Source organism: Rhynchophorus ferrugineus, unplaced genomic scaffold, assembly GCF_030347505.1.
Source record: "Rhynchophorus ferrugineus isolate W39M unplaced genomic scaffold, kcgeb_rfMv2 rfM3, whole genome shotgun sequence".
Taxonomy (NCBI): domain Eukaryota; kingdom Metazoa; phylum Arthropoda; class Insecta; order Coleoptera; family Curculionidae; genus Rhynchophorus; species Rhynchophorus ferrugineus.
Window position 1 is genome coordinate 68930437 of NW_027472582.1, and position 22013 is coordinate 68952449.

The following is a 22013-nucleotide window of genomic DNA, read 5'->3' on the forward strand; positions in this document are numbered from 1 at the left end:
CTTTTGTTCGGACCTGGCCAAGCAAGGGTAATCGATTTTGCCCGGTCGCAATTTATTAAAATTGATATGCTAAAAGGTTACCGGGAGTCGTTATCGACTCTGGTCTTCGGAACAGCAGGCGGTGTTGGTGCCGCTCGTAAAATTTCGTCGGCATCGATCAGGACGCATTGAATTTTGTATCGGAATTACGGGCCATTCAGCTCTCGGCATCGGTATGAAGTGCAAAACATCAACACGATCGCCTGGCGCCAGATGAACTTCATTTGTAGTTGGAGTAATTACGTTAGTCTTTATTTTTATTACTACTTTGCTCAAAATTAGTCAACTATAAGCTGTACAAGACTAATATCAAACGAAAAAAGTTCTCCCTGTATTATAAATCATATTAATTATATGCATTTATTCCTATTGTATTTTCTGTTATAGTATTTTACAGATAAACTTTTTTCTTGGTATAAAAGCGGCTAATCATGGTCAATTTACTAATTACAGTTTATCTCTTACTTAGCGTGGACAAAATTCCTCGCAATAAGTATACTTCATTGGTGCTACTTTTAGATTAGCTCAAACTATACCAAGTCAGACAGTTTAAGAAAATGAGGATATTTTGAAGACATAGCTAAATTGCATAAAGATAAAGATATTTTAGTGGATAGATAGGTATCTCGATTTTCGAGACCATTTTCATCGTCTACTATTTCGGTACTTTTACTTATTGAAAAGTTCCAGGCGTACCGTAGTAAAACACATTTTTTTGGCAAAATCAGTTTTTTGTTATTCAACATAATTCCCTTCAAGGGTGGTACACTGATTATAGGGACGTTCCAAATTTTCGATACCATATTTGTAGTACGATTTCTCCTTTGCTTAAAAATAGGCCTCAGTTTCGGCGATCACCTCTTTATTCGACGAAAATGTCTTCCCATTCTTCATTCAGCATTCTTTTAAGATCTGAGAACAGGAAATAGTCAGTGGAGGCCAGATCTGGAGAATACAGTGGATGAGGAAGCAATTCGAAGCCCAAATCATGGATTTTTGACACGGCGTCTTTTCTTGGTCAAGAAGCTCTTTCTTTTTCTTCAAATGCTGCCGTTTTTTTGGCGATTTCGTCCTCCAAACGGTCTAATAGCAATATGTAATAGTCACTGTTGATAGTCCTTCCTTTTCCAAGGTAGACACCATAACCTTGCCAGCCGACTGTTGCGTTTTTACACCCTTTGGAGCGGATTCATCGTGTGCAGTCCACTCAGATGACTATCGATTAGACTTCGGAGTGAAATGATTGAGCCATGCTTCATCCATTGTTACAAATCGATGCAAAATATCGGATTTTTTGTGCGTGATCATCTCCAAACACTGCTTCGAATAATCAACTTGTCGAGTTTTCTCATACATAAATATTCGTGAATGATGTGATATACACGTTCAGTTCATATCTTTAGAATGTCTGCTATTTCATTCAGTTTCAATTTACGGTCATTCAAAATAATTTTGCGAATTTTTTAACTGTTTTCGTCGGTAACAACCTCTTTTGTGCGTCCACTGCGTTCACCATCTTCGGTGCTAATTTCACCACATCTAAACTTAGTATACCAATCCTTGATAGTTGATGTTCCTGGGGCAGTGTCCGGAAACTCGTCATCAAGCCAAGTTTTTCCTTCAACTGTATTTGTTCCCTTCAAAAAGTAATATTTTATCAACACGCAAAATTCTTTTTATCCATTTTTTTCACAATAATAAAAGTTGCTTCACTTAAAATGTTATGATTCACAAGCTAATGAACCGACAGCTGTCAAATTTATGCACGCATCTTTTGAAGTTTAGGGATAACTAAAAAACATATGGATTTAATTCTAGTAGTACCATCTATGTGTCAGGCCGGGAACTTTTCGATTGACCTGTATAATATTTTAAATCATAATATGAAATTTATAAACTCACATAACTCTAATTAGTGAAAATAATTTTACTATTTATTAAGAGAGATATCTTGTTTTTATTGTTTGAAGGTATAATTTTTAAATTAAGCAAAGGAAGCTGTGTAGAAATTATGGAATTTAAAATTTAGATCACCAATTTATATATAGATATCCACATATTAAATATACACATATTTAATTTGAAACTTGTGAAATTATGAAATATTGTGAAAAATCGATACATGGGCGCAATTGTTGCCATATTTATGTAATATAGTTATTCCATCTCGAACTAACGATGTATATTTTCACGAATCGAGCTATTTATTTATATCTTCATAAGAAGTAGTGCTCAGACTGGTCGACTCATATATCGGCACAAATAGTAATTAGAACTTTTTTCACCGGTTTTGCGTCATATGATCGAGCGTTGTCGTACTGAAAAATAATACTGTTCTGTTTTTCTTCGTATTTCTACCGTTTTGCCTGCAATACTCAGCACAAACGCATCAATGACAGTCTATAGCAATATCCATTAATAGTATCAGTAGGTATTAGCAGGTCAGTATACCACACCAAGCTGATCTTATCATATACCGAGCTGAGGATCATGGTCATGGATATTATTTTGATGGTTTTAACGAACAATGCCTTCAAAACCTCGTTATTTTGGCCAGAACGCTTTTTCTTTTCGATATCAAAAAAAAAAACACTTTCAGAAAGTCGAAACCAGTAGCTGCACACATTCGATGACATTCAACCGCCCTTTTCTTCAAACTGGAGTAAATAAGTAAAACTCGATACAAATGGAGATATGTTCAACGCTCTAATAAATGTTTGGTTCCCACTTATACTAAAAAATGAAGCCTGTCGGTGAGGCTTCACTGTACCTAATGCGAGTTAGTACGTTCTGTTACTAATCCTTTAAAATTAATGTATAATCTTGATACGATATGCGTGATGATCAAAATAAATATAGTTAAAGATAAAAGAGAAGCGAAAGCTTTGGAGTTTTTGCAGCATCTCTCCGTATGTTCGGTCCATTAATATGTTTATACATAACGGAGACAAAGGAGAAGCCGAAACAAATTCGAAACAAATACCATTCTACGTAAATGTTCCGTATCGCTTCTGCTACAAATAAAGTCCAACGGCCTCCATTGAAAGTTCGCAAACGACCGGAAACATTTCTCCGTTACTTGCCGTTTTTTTTTTCGGGTTCTTCCGATCGATCCGTTGTCCGTTACAAACAACCACATTATCGTAACACAAAGAAAACACGGGTTAAAAGCATCGATGAAGCTCTGAAAATTCATCGAATCGGTTAGATTATAATCCAAACGACGGGATCGGCTTAAACTAATCTAATGCATATTAATGGCAGAAGTTGTGTGTTTGCAACGGCGCCATCAAATTTGCATGGTTTGCAAATAAAAGCAATTTATATTATTGACGTTGCGAGAGGGCGACGGGGCAAGAAGGCGGCGGAGGTGGTGGAGGAGGCGGTCTCCTGTTTCATCTCGTCCCCCCGCATCATCCGAGCGTAAAATTATGTTTTCATAAGCAATATGGAGGGCGGCTTGGCTAGCGGATACGTTAAAAATGGCAATGGGTCTCGATGCGGACTTTGGCCCCGATTTTTTGCCGGATTGCTTAGTTTATCGCAAGCAATGGTCATTTCAGTTGATGCCAAGTCGGGACATTAGCATGGGTTATGATATTGCAAATATATAATCCCGATATGCCGAGCACGATGACTAGTTTTGTAAATCAACTTCAGAAACAAATGTTACTTTAACCGGAATAAATATTATTTCTACCAAAAATGAATTTTAAAGAAAAATTGACATTCCAAATGCACGGTCAATCCAATGCAATTCAGTCAAATGCATGGTTCGACTGTTTTTTTTTAATTCATGATATCAGACAGAGATGTACGAACCCTTCCCTGTATAAACTGCGAGAGGAAAGGACGAAGATAATTGCTCGGGGCAGTTAATTTTATATGTGCTTATATTTACCGACAGTAGTATAAGCGAGACGGAGATGTATAAATTTCTTCATGAACTAACTTTAAAAGAAAAGTAAAAAATAATTGCTGAATACTATAATAATAATAATACATAACATGCAATTTATAATTTAATTTTAAACGAAGTAGAATTACCTTTATATTTGAATGTTCTGTGGATCTGTAAAAAGGAATGGAATTTTTCTATGGAATGGAGTAATACAAAAATATTTTATCGTATTTTAATGTGTTAATTGCTATTTTTAAATAATTTACGATAATAAATATAGACAACACAATAAATATAGACTGTTATCATATGTATTCATATAATACGAATGTTTTCTTTAGCAGATTTTATTAATTCCTCAACAAGAGGCTATTTCTCCGAGAGACATCTAAAACTCTAGTACACTACTCTCTACTCTACTCTACTCTCTCTACGAAAATACATTCCTAATTTACAGGTTAATATGCGGGAATAGGTTAGTCCTATTTTGCATATTAAGCAAAACTAGTTAAAATACTATATTTTGTAATTTTGTATTTAATATTCACGATTAAACTATTTTGTATTTCGTATTTTAAATACATTCTTTTCACAGAGATTTTACAATTTATATATTAATTAAAGTAAAGCAGTCGCTGTGGAAAGCAACTCGGAAATTCAAAAGACCAATTATGAGACCACCGTCTATTAAAAATGATCGAAATAAGTGGGTTCGGATCAACGATGAAAATGCTGAAATATACTATTCAAATATGATGATAAAAAGCAGAGCAGTTTAGATTCAAGGTCAACCAACTTATTGGTTAGACCGAATATGCTCGCAACTTGACCTAAAATCAATGAGATTGGTTTATTAGTCAATCATAAAGCCAACTTGGACCTATGGGGTGTAAATTTGGGATTACACTAAAACATCAAACTAATTAGTAATCTAACGAAGTCAAAACCAAGTTCAACGATTAATTACTATTATTAATGCTTATCACCACATAATCAACGAAGAGATTCGAACCAATGAAATCGAAATCGAACGAATACACTAAGTGATCCAAGATTATGCCTTAAAACATGAAATAAAGTTGCTATGAAGAATATTTTATAATATATATAAACAACCAAATGTATTTATCAAAAAGATATGGGAAATAAAAAATACTTAAGCATAATAATATGCCGTGATGCTTAATAAAAAGCTTTCGCTTTTTAAAAAGTACATAACATAACTAAGATATATCAAACTACGTGTGCCATTTTTTTCAGATTTTATTGTTTAAACACTATCAATAACTATAAATACAAGATAACTTTAACTGATTTTATTTTGCTATTACTATTCACTCCTTGGAACGCCATATTTATATAATCCCAATCAATATACCCAATGGGCAACGGTTTCTAGACACTTTATTTCAATGAGGTACGCGTGACTGGATTTTCGGATCGACAAATCACGGCCATCATTCAGCCGGCTAATGATTGGCAGTTAAATTCATTGGTTCTAGTGGAACAAGTAACCCCAGGAATTCCGTTCGACCTGCCCTCATTGGATTCACATAGTTTCGGATTCGAAAAATAAATGACATCATTAATTTTAACTAGCCGCCGAAAATGTTGGGATTTCTTGAATTTTGGCAAAAATAATGGGTCCGTAATGGCGATTTTTTTCGTTCATCGTTGCCAAAAGTCGCGGTCGCAGTAGTGAAATAAAGGAGATCTGGGATCCGTATTTGTTCGATGCCAGAAACAACAGCTGAGAATCATTTATAAAATATGTCGTCATATTTCTCGGCCATTTCGAATGCCCCCTCACTTTTATCATGATTGATTTGGTTTCTGGATTACGTGACGTCACCTATCCAACGATGATTTATCTTCGTACATTACTAAACATTCGATTAAGGCCCCCAGATAGATGTCCCTGCAGAAAATTAGTTTTTTTATGGTTGTGAATATTAAAATCGATTTATGGGACACCACGCCATATTGGTCTGACAGAATTAGAACTTTGTTAATATTCTACTTTCTCACTTCATTCTTTCAGTTTTCAGCTGATTCCTGGCTATTTTGTATTCATCATTTATCTATATGTGGATCACATTTTAATAACAACAAAGATTCATTAATTCAAATAGCATTAATTATTACTATTACCAAGTCAACATATTGGTTAAAAAATGTACTAGAAAATTTTTAAAATATATCCAAAGGCACTATCTAATCACTTTTTTTAAATATTTTAAAGTCTTCTTTTTACCACTTTTTTGGACACTCTTCATATTATATGTAGCCCTTCAAAATTTTTCATTTTGCCCTTTGCAATCCTATTTTCATCCACCAAAAAAAGAATCATCTAATTATCATTTTTCCTATCGTATTGCATTGCTTAAGATGTACATAAGTAATCATTTTACAGAAAAGCACCATTTGATGACTTACTATTTGAGTGAAAATCTTCGTTAAATTTGGTTTTGTACATTCTTTTAAAAATAAATACAAATTCTAGAGATAGCTTCGAACACAAACGAATTAAAAGAGGTTCCTGGTAATTTTTCATAACATTTGAATCATTTAACATATTAGCAGAATCCTAAAAATATATGTAATAATTCTTACTGGTAATATTACCACATATACGATTAGTTCTTTGTCTCTTTGGTGTCATACTGCCTGGTTTTTATCTGCATGTTCAAGTTCAATGCACAAATTTGTGCGTTTAAAGGATATGTGAAGAAACAGGTGTTAGAGTTTTCAGCCTTCAAAACTCTCAACTTCCTTTAAAAAGTTATTATGTTTCTACTTCTAATTTTTTTGAAGATTCTAAAGTGGACTGAGCAATTGCAGGTTCCAATATTTAATTTGTAGCGATACTTGTCCGCTAGCTTTTAAAATAATAAACAAACAAAAAATATAAAATTGCATATATATTAAAACGTTTTATTCTTTTTCCAGAATGGCCAGCCTACAACAAACACAAATTAGTCAAACTCTACCAACCGGAGGCCAGAACAACAGTCTTCCTCCTCAAGTAGCTCCACCACCGGCTGCTCAGATGATGGTGCCGGTATTCCCACTGAGACCCGCGCCTGCACCAGTCTCTTCACATTATTCGCCGTACTCCCCGTCCAGATTCCATATCGATAAGAGATGTCAGCATCGGTGTTCATGGAAATGCTTAAGCATCGGACTGATACTGTTGAGCGTATTACTCACAGGAATGCTCACCTATTTTGCAGGTTAGTTGATCGCATATTGATGTAGTTGTGAACCGAAATTTTTTGAAACATGTCTTTTTTTTTGGAATTACAGCGGTCAGTTCTATGAAATCCAACATGGACACGTCAAATTGTATATTAGTGCAGGATGTTAAGGATGGTGCTACTCAAGATCAAATTACAATGGGTTCTGAATCAACTCAAATTCCAACTGAAGGTATGTATACAAAATAATGCTTCATTATCTACGAAGAATTATATTTTGAGCGCATAAAATGAAACATTAAACTGTATATAAAATCAGACAGAATTGCAATTTATAGAATATGGACATCCAATTCATACATTTATTACAAATATTGAAGCCACTACCTACTTTAAAATTATGTCAATTTTATTAAAAGTACTAAACTTGGAAAAAAATAAGTTTTCAATACACACATATGTTATTCTGAGATCCATTTTCGTTATATGAAATTTGTTGATAAAGGGTTTCAACTTTAATTCTTAAAATAATATAATAAACGTTGCTTCCTTGATTCTATTGAATTTTTTATTAAAACTAACATAAAATCACTGAGCAATTAATCTAAATCCTAATAGAAATGTTGTTCTATTGATATTGATAATGACAATGATTACATAATGATTGAAATATACAAACAGTAAAAATATATTTTACGAAATTAATCAAATTCAAAAGCATTGTTAACCTTAACTGTCGAATTATATTCCGGTGCTATAAAAATAATGTAAATATAAACGTAACTTAACTATACATAACTTATAATATATAAACAAATATATAAAAGCATACATATAAATAAATGTTCAATAACAAAATTACTAGATTATTATAAAATATAGAAAATGATTGATATAAATTCAGAAGGATTGTTAAACCTTAACAGTAGAATTATATTACAGTGCTATAAAAACTTATAATAAATAAAAGCATGCATATAAATAAATGTTCAATAACAAAATTACTAGATTATCATAAAATATAGAAGACATAATGATTGAGATATAAAGATGTAAAAAATATATTTTACAAAATAAATAAAACTCAAAAGGCTTGTTAACATTAACAGTATAATTAAAAAAAACAGTACTATAAGAATCACGTAACTATAAACGTAACCTAACTGTAGGACACTTAAAACACATAAATGAATATATAAAAACATACATATAGATAAATGATTCATAATAAAATTATTAGATTATTACAAAATATAGATGTCTTTTTTTATTGAAATTTTTATTCGATTCCTAAATATATTCATCAATAACGGGTGGCTCAATACATAATATGCATATTGTTTAATAAATTTCAACGAATCGCAATTAATGAATTTTTGTATGTGTTTAATTTACAAGATACTATATGTACAATGATCTGTTTCTTGAGTCATCATAAGAAAATCTAAATTGCAAATGATGAAATTCAAAATTATGTTTCTCTATTCCTACTTAGGTTTAGAAACACAAAAACGTATTGTAGTTAAATAATCAACATTCTTCCATTAGGTTCCTTTCTTATAAACTGAACTTTATTAAGGAATATATTAATACATAAAAAGCACATACTATAATCAGGCCATCAGCCTATGTATTCAGATAATCTAAACTAGTGGTTTATGGTTAAGTTTAACAAATTTCATAAGAAACAAAAAGTAGAAAAAGTAACAATATTTAGAAGTATATATTCACCTGCCTAAGCTATCCAAAGTGAAGGTCAGTGTAGATAGTCCAAAATAGAACGACATAAATAAAAGCTCCTGAAATCTTAAACTTCTAGGGTATCATTTATTGGCAGAGTTGCAGCCCTATGGTGGACCAAAATTGAACATCTAACGAGAGTTTCAATCATATTTTTTATTCTCGTTGGTAGATTTACTCTTGCAGCTCAATCTTCTCAATGTTCTAAATATAGTAAAATATAGTAGTATATCTCAAAATTGATGTTCTTCTGATATCACTTCATGGAATCTAGTGTGTTTTATACAACTACATTAACGTATTTATATTCTTCATAAAAAACAATCTTAACGAGGTTCTTCAGACTTTAATCATAATTAGCTTATTTATCTCTATCGCTCGAGCATTTATTCTATTACTACTAAATATTTACAAAAATCTTAATAAAGCCGTCGAGTAAAATCCGTATTAAAATTCAAGAGAGTCGTTATCCAAAAGAAACAAAGACAAATGCAGATTCGTATCGTTACCGTTAAGCTCGAATATCATTTAGACCGTTATTTGCGAAATAAAAATTCTAATTTAAAATTTAAAGCCCCTTAAAGTAACTTATAGAGGAGATGCTCTAGCCGACGCTCTGAATAATTTAGGGGTGTTTTTGTCGTTTCTGTTGTTTCAGTAAACATTAAATACTTAACTTTATTAAAATACTATAAATTTTAAACGTAACCATAATTATAATTGATGCTCTCAATATTTGAATTATTATTTTTCTTTTATGGGATACTCTACTACTCTATACTACTACTCTATACTACTACTTTACTCTACTAGTGTACAATATGACAGGTATAATTTTACTAAATCTAATAATTTTTTGAAAAATCATATAATATAGTAATATTTAACACTCCACTCACTACCGTTTAGAAGTTGATATTTTTTTTATTATTAACCTCCTAGAACGTGAAAACCACAATCTACACATGGGCAATAAGTATTATTATATGATTTCAGTTATATAACTCTCCTGACATTCACTTGATCACTTCATTGATCACTTTAGTAAGTGATCTACTGTACAACTTATAATCTAAATCTTATTATAGTTAGTATTCTAACTTATTTTAGAGTCTATCCTAACTTAATCTAGAAACTGTTCTAGCTTATTCTAGAGATTATTAAATCATTTAAGTATTTGTGGTCCAAATACTTAATCTCGTAAACATGTTTATTATTTTCTTTTGGCTTCAAATTAATATAAAACTGCCTATGTTTGTTGCACAACGTTTCATATTATGTATATTTACAACTTCGTTACCTTGTTCAGCTAGGGCTGTTTTAATTGTGTTTGTATCTGTTGCGTGATGTGGTCCTTTTATGATGAATTTAATAGTTTTTTTAGGATTTTTGTCGAAAGGTATGATATTGCTTGTTTCTATTGTTCAACTCTTTTATTAAAACTTTGAAATCTTCAGGGTCAAACATTTGAATCTTCATTGTATCAGATCTAATTGTTTTTATTGTATAATGATTGGCTATTGTCTTGAGCAAGTCATGCAGATGTTTAGCAACACCTACCTTATATACTTATATACTTATATACGCGTATTTATTTTTTAATTTTAATTGTTTAATATCTGAGGATCAAAGCAAGTTCACTTTTGACAGAAAAATCTTCTGTTGGTTCGAATCCAGAAACTTTCAAAATATTCTAATAAATTTTGTACCTCGATCAGCATGGCACTGAAAACCCTGGCATATGGGTTGGAAATGCTTGAGAAGTGAGATAATAACCCAATTGTTGGATCACTGTCAAACCAACATCTTTCATTCTACAAGACACCATTATGTTGCCCGAGAAATGCAAAAAGTTGCGGAAAAAGATGGAAAATGTTCGGATTAATATATGGGCGTATCAATATTTCCCAACAAAAATCTTCATCGAGCGAAAAAATGATCAGAGTAAATGCAAGCACTTATAATAAAAGGGGCAAAAGTCCCGCTTCTATTTCGATTGCGCACCATCTTGGTTATGTAAAGTGTAACTTAGTTTCGCTTTAACTATTGCGTTGTGTAAAAGTCCAAATTTTATTATGGATAAATATACGCCAAAAGATTGAGCAGAATTAGTTACATTATTTATTGAAAATAATCGTTCCATTATTGCCGCTCAGCGCAAAATTGCGTTAAAAATATCCTAATTATCCAGTGTCTCACAAAATAACAATGTATTGTTTACATGCGAATTTTCGACAATACGGTACGACAGCAGACAGGCCTTGTTCTGCAAGACAACGAATGTCTCGTTGTGGCTGAAAACGTGGCTCTGGTGCGCCATAGTGCTGCAGAGTCTCCAAAAAATATATTCGGGGACGTGTTTCCCAATTACGTATTTCTGAACCCAGTTTAAGGCAAATATTGAAAACTGATTTGAACATATTCCCATACATAATTCAATTAATCCAAAAATTGCTACCGAGAGATCCTGATCAACGAGTTGAGTATAGTAATGTAATCCTAAGGCTGTCTTGTGAAAACATATAATCCTCAATTAATTCATGAAACATCATTGCATCCACAAGAAACAACTATATGGTGTGGTATTTATCCTGAAAACATCATTGGTCCCTGTTTTTTTGAAAATGACCAAGATGTTGCAGTTACTGTTACTGCGGAACGGTACCAAGACATGATTTGAAATTTTCTTGTACCTGAAATGAAGGAGCGAGGACTAGAGGACATGTTTCAGCAAGATGGGGCCTAAGCACACACAGCTCGTTCAACAATTCACTCATTGAATGACTTTTTCCATGAAGACTAATTTCGGGAAGTGGCGATTTAACATGACCAGCCAGATATCCGGATTTAAGAGCATCAGACTTTTTCTTAAAGACAATATTCGTCACAAAATTGGAGACATTTAGCGTCAGAAGTTGCAGGATGTCATGAAAAATACCTTTAAATGAGCCTAAAGTTGCTTAGCGAATCGCCCTCACTCAGCCAAAATAATTTAACTAAGTAAACTTTCTATTAAAACCAAGCTTACTTATCTTTTCTTTGAGAAAAGTTATAGGCAATCAAAATGGCAGCGGGACTTTTGCCGCCGCATTGTCTATAACATATGAAGCTGATTTGATGAAGGGTAAAACAATTTCCAAAGAAATGCTCGGCCGCCCATTAATATCCGTAAAGGTGGAGTGCCATTATTAAAGGAGATAAATAACTTGAAAACAAAATGTTGGCGTCGCTGCAAAAACTCACGATAGTGTTTTCTACTTAGACATAGTAATTACAGTCTGTCACTGTCGAAAATTAACGACGACAGTATCAGAAAGTTTGAAAAACTTCCGAACTTTGAGAACATAATTTTTTGAAAACTGTGTAGACGTTTGCCGATAGAAACAAGATTAAATTTCGGAAGGATCTACAAATAGAACCTTAAAAACTTTCAACATTACGAAATAATGACTTAACTTTATAAAATCGAGCTTGAAATAATTATTTTTAATTTAACCGTTATTTGGAAAATGATCAAGAAATTCGTCAAATGTCTTGTAATTATTTCTCCACATTTATCATGATATGGTTTGTGATTTAATTTACTTAATTTTCTTATTTTATTATTGAAGTACTTTGTTGATCAGCAATACCTAACAGGTAAATTGAAAAGTCCCTGGCCTACCATAGTAAAACACATTTTTAGCAAAATTAGTATTTTTTATTCAACATAATTCCCTTCAAGGGTGATACACTGATTATAGCGATCCTCCAACTTTTCGATCTCATTTTTGTAGTACGATTTGTCCTTTGCTTCAAAATAGGCCTCAGTTTCGGTGATCACCTCTTCATTCGACGAAAATGTCTTACCAGCGAGCAATCTTTTCAGATCTGAGCCATCATTTTCATTGACTTTTAACACGGTGCATTTGCTTGGTGAATCAGCACTTTATTTTTCTTCAAATGCGGCCGTTTTTCGACGATTTCGTCCGTCAAACGATCCAATAACGCTATGTAATAGTTTCTGTTGATGGTCCTTCCTTTTTCAAGGTAGTCAATGAAAATTATTCCATACGCATGCCAAAATACAGACGCCATAACCTTGCCAGCCGACTGTTGCGTTTTCTCACGCTTTGGAGCGGGTTCATCGTGTGCAGGCCACTCGGATTACTGTCGATTGAACTTCAATACGAATCATCAACTTGTCGTTGTTTAACCAAAAACAACAAAAGTGAGCTCTCGCGGCACTCACTTTGCACAGAGCTTTCCAAACCCCCTTGCGATGTACATGCGATGAAAAGATTAACAATGAGATAAAAAAGAATAGAAGTGTTACTGCTGATGCTTACCGACATATCACTGCAGAAAACGTCATTAATAGCGAGTATTCCTCTTGCATTAGAAGTATAGGCGGCCTATTACACGACTTCTACAGAATACGTTATTGAATTTCAAGAATTAGACCGCAGGCTTACTCACTAGAAACAGTGTCTTGAAATTGTTATTTTTTCAGATCGGTGCAACATGATTAGCACATTATTTCGAATTTCTATAAAATTGTTAAAAACCGCCCCTCCTCTGTTGGAAGGACACCCTTCCAACCTCATATATAGTCCCATACACTTTATAAGGTTAGAGACGGGGTAATACAAACAGTTGTCACAGTACCATCGCAGGAATGATATCAGGTCGCACTGTCAGTTCTATTGGTTTTCAGTATCCTGACTAAAATCTAACAATATTCTCGTAGAATATATTATCTCGTTTTATAGTAACGAAAAGATCACAATACATGCATATACTTAATACTAACTTTTAAATAAATAATATCCATACTGTAGATGCAATTGAGCAATAGGATTGCACAATAATCACATATCACAGTATATCATTGGTGAACTTGAACAATATTTTTTTCTTACTAGAAGTGCCAAATACTTTATATCCGTTATTTTTGAGAAAACGGGGTTAAAATCGCTTTTTTCAAAATCTTTGTAATAAATAAAATATTCTAAATAAAAATTATAAAATATAATACAGTATATAATCTATATGCAATTGTGCTATGAATTGCACAATAATCAGATATCACAGTATACTATTGGTGAACCTGAATAATATTTTTACTTATTAGAAGCGTCATTTACTTTTTATATATTATTTTGAAAAAAAAACGTTGTTAAAGATGGATTCAGCAAAATCTCTGTAATAAAAAAAATTAAATAAAAAATATCAAAATAAAAATTTTAAATAATAAAATATAAATTTATATATATATATATATATATATATATATATATATATATATATATATATATATATATATATATATATATATATATATATATAAACAAATATCAGTAAATCTTCCATGACTCTAGACATATGTTCTCTTGTTAGAAACGCCATTTACTTTTTATCCGTTATTTAAAAAAAAAACATGGTTAAAAGTGGTTTCAGCAAAATCTTTGTAACTTATGGAATAAATAAAAATTTGACACACATTGCACAAATAAATGCGCAAATTAGACAAACTAGGCATATCTAGTTTACTAAAGAAGTATATTTTTATTACAGAATCTCTTCCAACTAGTACAGCTGAACACTCCAGTGCCACCACTCAACATAGTTCGTTGTTACAACAAGCACAACAGCAACAACAATGGTCACCATTACCACTGGAGCAACGAGAATTGGACACCTTACATACAGCAACCATACCACCCTACCAGTTCTGGCATTCAGAGTTTCGTAATAAACAACCTGCCTTCATCAGGTACGAATAATGTATTTAAATGTTTGATTTAATGTTGTTACTAAAATCACTATGGTATCCCATGCATGTATGGTACCTATTTCATGTCTATATTATAATATATATTATTAATATGGTTTTGAGAATTTGATAACATTCAGAAAAAAAATAACGACACATTTGTTTTTTACTGGTAATAAAGTAAGTGAAAGAATTAGAACCAATCTGAGACTATAAATTGAGTTTATTATTTTATAACCACAAAATTTATTATATTATAGAGAACAAAATTAAAGTTCAAACATCAATAAAAATTACAATATATTCTAAATGTCAATATTAAAAGTGAAGTATTACTTGGATAAAGTAATTTTCAAAGCTTATATAATGACAGAGAATGTAAAATGTAACTGGTTGTCTGCTTGGTAGGATATACAGAATTTATATATATCAATATTAGTGGTATTATTCATAGCGGTTATCAAAAAACACTATGTAAAACATGTACATTAGATAAGAAGATATAACGTATGGGTGCTGACATTACTTCAGATAATATAACACGTGCTTGGAGTAAGCAAAATACATAGATGCTACTATATGGAAGATATTTGTTGTTACAAGTATTAGTTACCTTACGTTACAAGTTATAATACAAGTTTCGAAAGAAGAATCCAGATATATCTACAAGGTAGATTTAGAGCAAATATGGTATCGGTGTTTTTACTTCGATAATGAGGTATACGATATTTTGCATCAATTTAATTTTGTTTCTTTCAATTTCATTGATGTTTCCACCACCCCAGTTAAAATGTTTTATTTTATCATAGTTTAGGTTATTTAGTGAAGAAAAAAAATTAGCAAATTCAAGTAACATAATAAGTATCCGTTGATGCAAGTTTGAGTAAAAATAGTACGAACCTGCTAACCTTGAAAACGTCATACAAAGCCAAAGTAAATTGAAAGGTTATTTATTTACTAGGAATGCGAGAAGAAAAAGAAGAAAAAGGGAAAGAAGTTTAATCACAAAGACTGTTATTTCTTTCAACTAAATTGTTTTTCCGAAAGGAGAGGCGACTGATTGAATTTCGATACAAAGCGACAATGAGGGTCTATTAGAAAACAGACCAACCTAGGCTAGGTCACCACAGAGGTTGTTTTAGAAACAGTTGACCGGATAGTCACGGCCGTATTACATAAGTCGTTTCTCCGTCTGGATAACTTACAGTTGTTATAAAAGTTGTTGTTGAGCATCGATTGTATCTTCGTCCGCCAGTCTTCCTTTTAAGACCTTCGAAATGGCACTGTTTCTACCCAAATTGTTTTTTTTTATGTTTCTTACTTCAAATAGTTTATGGCTAGGGGTGGTTAAGCACATTTAATCCACCTTCTGCAGCATTACAACTTCAGCTGAGATACTTTTGCCCGAACTCTACTAAACTACACCAAGAAATGCCTCGAGTAACTGCGGAACGATTGACATTCTTACGTCAACCTATCTTATTTTCTTAATAATTAATTTGATTCCAGTTAAATGAATGAATATATAAAATTATATAATCCTATAAAAGCTTATTAAACAAAAAAACTAGTATTTTACTTCAGTAAAACAGTTCAAAATGTTTGAAAACAGCAAAAAATAATTCATGAAAAATCCTTAACAAATTAGATATTAATACAAGCTTTACAATATAAAAACGCATGAAAAAGGCTATCAAATAAAAAAACAAGTATTTTACTTCAGTTAAACAGTTCAAAATGCTTAAAAAGTGTAAACAATAACTCATGAAAAATCGTTAATAAGACAAATTCATTATTAATACAAACATTACAATATTTAAATGAAATATTTTTACACACTGTTTAAAAACAATTTATTGTATTAATTTAAGAAACGCTATTCATAAATGAAAAGACGATGATCCCATCGAAAAGAGAAAAAAAACTATACTTACTTCATACATATTTCTAAAAAATACTTTACTTCAGTTAAACAGTTCAAAAACAATAAACAATAATTAACGAAAAATCGTTAAAAAACAAATTAGTTATTAATACAAGTACAATATCTAAATGAATTATTTTTTTACAAACTGTTTAAATTTTTTTATTATATTCATTTAAGAAACGCTTTTAATAATTGAAAAGGCAAAGATTCGGCAAACGTTCACGTAAAAAAGTTGTCAGCCACTCGATATTTTGTTAAGTAACTCAGGAATACAAAACAACAAATAAACACAATAAGAGGTTTCTGCTTGCCAAGTGCCGGTCCTCGAATTCGCAGAGCGGAAAGCTTTTCCGTGTTCAATTTTGTTATTCTGGCGGAACATCTTTGGCACAGTTCTCGAGGAATAATGGGGGCTGGTTGAGATAAATGCAGGTTTCGAATTTAAGTTGTCCATAGATTACGATTTCGGGACTGTTGTTCCGAAGCGTACGCAGTTTGCAGTCGCTGGAGTATAGAGGGACTAACGCCGACCGGCGACGGTTAGCTGAATATAGTTCATCGAGTGACAATTCCAGTAAATTAAACGGGAAGGTGTGTATGTATTCCGGCTGATCTACATCGATAGAAAATGTAACGCGATATTGTCAATAGCTAGAGATAGAGTTACGAATAAAAATCAAAATGTTTTGAATGAAATATATTATAAATATTTTTATCGAATTTCCTTGCGTGTTGAACTGAAATATTGGCTGAATCTGTACATGATCTTCTGTATAATGTTCACTTCAATTAAAGAGATCTATTGGAGAGAGGTTCCACATTTTGATTATTGTAAATCTTAGTTAGTCAGTTTGATTGCAGTATACTTGTCATTAAAGACACAGCTTCAAAGTACGAGTAGTTTAAATACAATAATAAAATAATGAAGATGTTAAATATTATGTTTATAAATTAATTCTAAAAATTGTTTGCTACTTTTGCCTACCTTTCAGGGAATTTAAGGATTTCACATCAAATGATATCCACGAATCGACCCATTTCTTCGCATCTTCATAAAATGTTCTCTGTTCAGAAAAATCACAACTCGTATGTCGTAACAGAAGGAGCAAGATCTGGGGAATACGGTGGGTGTGGTTGGACTTCCCGTTTTAACGTTTCCAAGTATTTTTTCGCCGGTTTTACAACATGTAATTGAGCGTTATCATGTTGAAGAATAAAAATGTTTCTTGTTATAACATTTCTGCGCGATGCTCGGTTCAAACGAATCAACTGTAGTCGACAGCGACCCCTATTGATAGTTTCATTAAGTTTTAGCAGCTCATTGTGTACCACACCAAGCTGATCCCCCCTAATACAAAACATTAGCTTGAAGCATATGGATTCGGCTTTGCCGTTGATGTTGTCGCATGGCCAATCGATACCCATGTTTTCGCTTGTATTGAATTTACTTTTCATTACCAGCAAGAATACGATTAAAAAAATCTTGCCCATTTTGCCGTGAAAGCACCATTTCATATATGAGCAAATGACTTTCAATGTCTCTTACCTTCCATTCATACTGCACAAAATATTCAAGCTTTTCAGGATCATTCCCATGTTCTTCAAGGAAAAACGGGAACAACTTGGACTCAAATTATATCAAATGTATTGGCTCATCGGGCGCAAATCCAAGTTATCATTAAATAACAAGGTATTGCTGTATGAGTCTATACTCAAGCCCATTTGGTTATATGGAATCCAATTATGGGGTGCCGCTAGTAAATCCAATATATCCGTTATTCAACGGTTCCAAAATAAGGTGCTGCGTGCCATCGTTGATGCTCCGTACTATATTTCAAATAAAGTGATACAACGCGATATTCCGCTAGAACCTATAACGAGTGTAATTCAACGTGTTTGTGTGAAGTACTTCGAAAGAGTGTCAGTGCATCCCAATGTACTCGCTAATCAGCTAAATATGCGACGTGATAGTGAAGTGCGTAGACTAAAACGTTTAACACCACCTGATCTGATTACTTGATATATGTAGACTTTAGAATAAGCTTTATAATAAAACTAATTAACTAAGATAATATTTTATACAGAAGATTGCTTAATGAAGTGATTTTCTACATGCCGTGTATATAATATAGACATAAGAAATACTTAATGCCAATAGTGCAGATTGTGAACTCACGAAGAGAAAAAAAAATTCAAACGATGGGAAATGGTTCGTTACTCCCAACAATTCTGTATACTCTTCTTGTGTTCCATGTATCGGCATCGAGTAATGCCTTCAAATTATTATCATTTTTTGGTTATGGAGAACACTATTTTTTTTCGGTATCACTCGCCAATTTTAAAACGCCTAGACCAGTATTAACATGTTAAAATCAGTGGATCAAAGTTGCCATAAGCTTGGCACGGCATTCAATGACCTGCAGCCTTCTTTTGCCTTGAACTAAAATGAAACTTTTGAAGGTAAAATTTCCCCGAAATATGATTTACTCGATACAGATTCAGACATTTTCGATGGACTGAAAAAAATGTGTGTCCACAGTTCAGTGAAATGACTGATATATAAAACCTGTCAGAGAGTCTTCAACATGAAGCTGTTTACAAAAGTACCCAACGAGATTTATATGCAGTAACACCACCTGTTATTGTGTATTTTTGGAATTTCCTTCTAAGCTTTAAGATAAAAAACAATTTACTAAATCAACATATGATCTTATAAGTTATTTAATCCGTGCTATTTTGATGGAACATTTTGTATTAAAATATAGCAAATGTATTATATAAATTTACCTAAAATTAATAGGCATCGATACTGTATCTTGTGATTATCGTACATCTCGGTAATAATATAGTTCACCTCAATATTCATATTCACTGTCAAAATATGAAAAGTATGCACAACATAATTATGAAATATTGCAATAAGTGTGTAAAAAGTATTATTTACAATTAATTAGTTTTTAAAAATTAATATATTTGAGCCTCGCGAAAATATCCGACCACCTTTATTTTTAATGAATCCTTTTACTATTACTATTTTAAATTTTATGCATCACTTTGATTACCTTATTTAAATGTTTAGAATCTAGTGTCTTCAGTGAATCTAGTGAATTCACTTTATAAGTATTTCCAGGACTGCACAAAACCAGATGGGCACCGATTCTTCTCTTTTCTATCAAATTCATCCCATACTAATCCGATAGGAGGAAGATCTGGCTATTGTGACGGCCACTTCATTATTTGTAAAATATATTCGTTCCGTTTTTGACGTACGATCACCTGACATAATTTTGCCTAATCAGTTCCCTACTAGAAAGAATCGCATTTTCCTGAAATCTTTTCGAATAGCTTTCTTTTGTTCAGTTTTTCATAAATTTTAGTCATATGGTCAGTTAGAAGCTTTTAGTTGCTTAACAGTCTGCACAATTATCTCTTCTGAAACACGTCTACTATATTCAAAAAACTAAAATTTGAACTCATCCATCAATAAGATAGTTTTTCAATTTTTTTGGGTCCTGTTTTTGTGCCCGTGCATTTTTTAACTCATTCTAGTCTATTTTCTTACGATTAATTTCGATTTATTGGCTGCTACTCATACTCCCAGGACAGCAAAAAGCAATAGTCTCTTTACAGTTACAGTTGAAACGTTTTCTAGTGTTTATCTTAAATAACAGAAAATTGTGGCATAGTTTACTGCAGAATAATTTGCTTTACTTATCTACCTGTTGTAAGATTTGGGAAGTCCAGATCTCTTCCGGCGTTGATCTTTCCCTCTAACTCATTTTCGAAGAACAATTTCATTCATAAAACAAATATTAGTACAAGCTTACAAAAAAATGGTTGGTGAAGAAAAACTTGAACTAAAACAATATTTTCTAAAATGTACAGACGAAGTAATGTTAAATAACAAAGCCCATTTTCATTTAAAATGCTGTACAAACAAGCAGAACTGCAGATATAGTTCTTCAACTAATTGAGATGGACAATAACGAAGAATATTATACGGTTCAAGGATATTTGTTTTGCTTATCTCAAATTATTACTTTTATTTGTGTAAAGTACGTAATATTTGATTTTATCACTAGATACAGTGAAGTTGCTATTTTCTGATTTTGTTTTTTTTTTGTCGCTTTCGGCGTTTTGTCGCATCTCCCGACTCTACAATTAAAACAAACGCGTGCTTGTTTTCAACTTACTACCCACATATTGTTAACTCACATTCTCCTATATTTTATATTATAAACTTTTTTGAACGACTATTAGCTCTAGCGAGACTCGATCCTAGTACGATATTTTCGGCGATCTAAACTCTTAGCTCGTGCACCTTCCACCTGGGTTTAGTTTCTCCGTTGGTTTTTCAGTTTTCTAAAGTGATTTGGGTATTATTTATGTTAATTGTGGTATTTTAATTACTTTCGTTCCTATATGTTCTTCTAATTTCCACAAATATATTTAACAACTGAATTTAACTACTTGCCATGCTAATATTATTATTTCTTTTCTTCAGGTTCAATTTCACGTTACCATGGGGTGCCAGTTTCGCGGTTTACGGAAGGAGAAACGTGGCTCCAAGCGTAACCCAATACGATTTTGTGGAATTCGTTAAGGGAGGTCGGGTGGATCATCGATTGAAGAAAAGGGACGTCTTAAGCCAAGGTAAGAACATTAACTGGCTGACAGTTTTCAGGTTAACGCAATTTGGAAAGACAGCGAAACGGTTTTGCTCCAAAACGTTATCCAATTTTATATTTATTTTACTTTGAGTAGCGGTAATTTGATCTTTCATCCGCTATATATTTTATTAGATAATAATGATTATTAACCGACGATTAGTTCCTTCGAAACGGTGAAAATTTCAAAATAATATATTTTTTTATATTAGAAAATAAATATAGTGATATTTTGTGTTATATAAAAATATAAATAATATCCAAGAAGAAATAAAGTGCAAATAATTGGAATCTACATATATCGATTCAAGACGTAATTTGTATTCACTAAGAGGTGTACTAATTAAAATGCCCGAAAATAACTATTTCAAATATAGAAAATTGGACGACAGTTTGGCAGCTAATTTGGTATCTGTTATATATGGAGAATATTATACTATTATATAGAATATTACATAAATTACATATCCCTTCGATTATTAACGATTATTTTAATTCGAAATATAGACGAATTATATCATAATTAATAGTGATAAGCTAATATTCGAGCGTATCCGTAGAAAGGAATAATTTTATATCAAAGAAAAGCACCAGGATTCGATCTGATCACTGGAAAAAGACAATAGCCTAAAAAATTATAATAAAACTTACCAACCGATTTAATGCAACTCTTAGATGCAAACCTGCATACCAAGAAGTCTTTCTATTAAAAATTCTATAGAAAGGTTTTGAGAAAATATTACCAAAAAAGAGCCAGTAATCTTGCTCGAAATAGTAGTGTGTGTAT

The 22013-nt window shown here is 32.1% G+C and overlaps 1 protein-coding gene across 4 annotated transcripts in view; it reads left to right on the forward strand.

Annotated features, from left to right (window-relative positions):
* The window catches only part of Ten-a (Teneurin-a transmembrane protein), a 1091387-nt gene that overhangs the window by 892571 nt on the left and 176803 nt on the right, over positions 1–22013 (forward strand). For all 4 annotated transcript variants that reach the window (XM_076399553.1, XM_076399555.1, XM_076399556.1 and 1 more), the window contains 4 exons: positions 6890–7173; positions 7247–7369; positions 14434–14632; positions 21064–21212. In XM_076399553.1, the coding sequence (XP_076255668.1) occupies positions 6890–7173; positions 7247–7369; positions 14434–14632; positions 21064–21212 (755 nt within the window). The remainder of the gene's footprint in view (positions 1–6889; positions 7174–7246; positions 7370–14433; positions 14633–21063; positions 21213–22013) is intronic.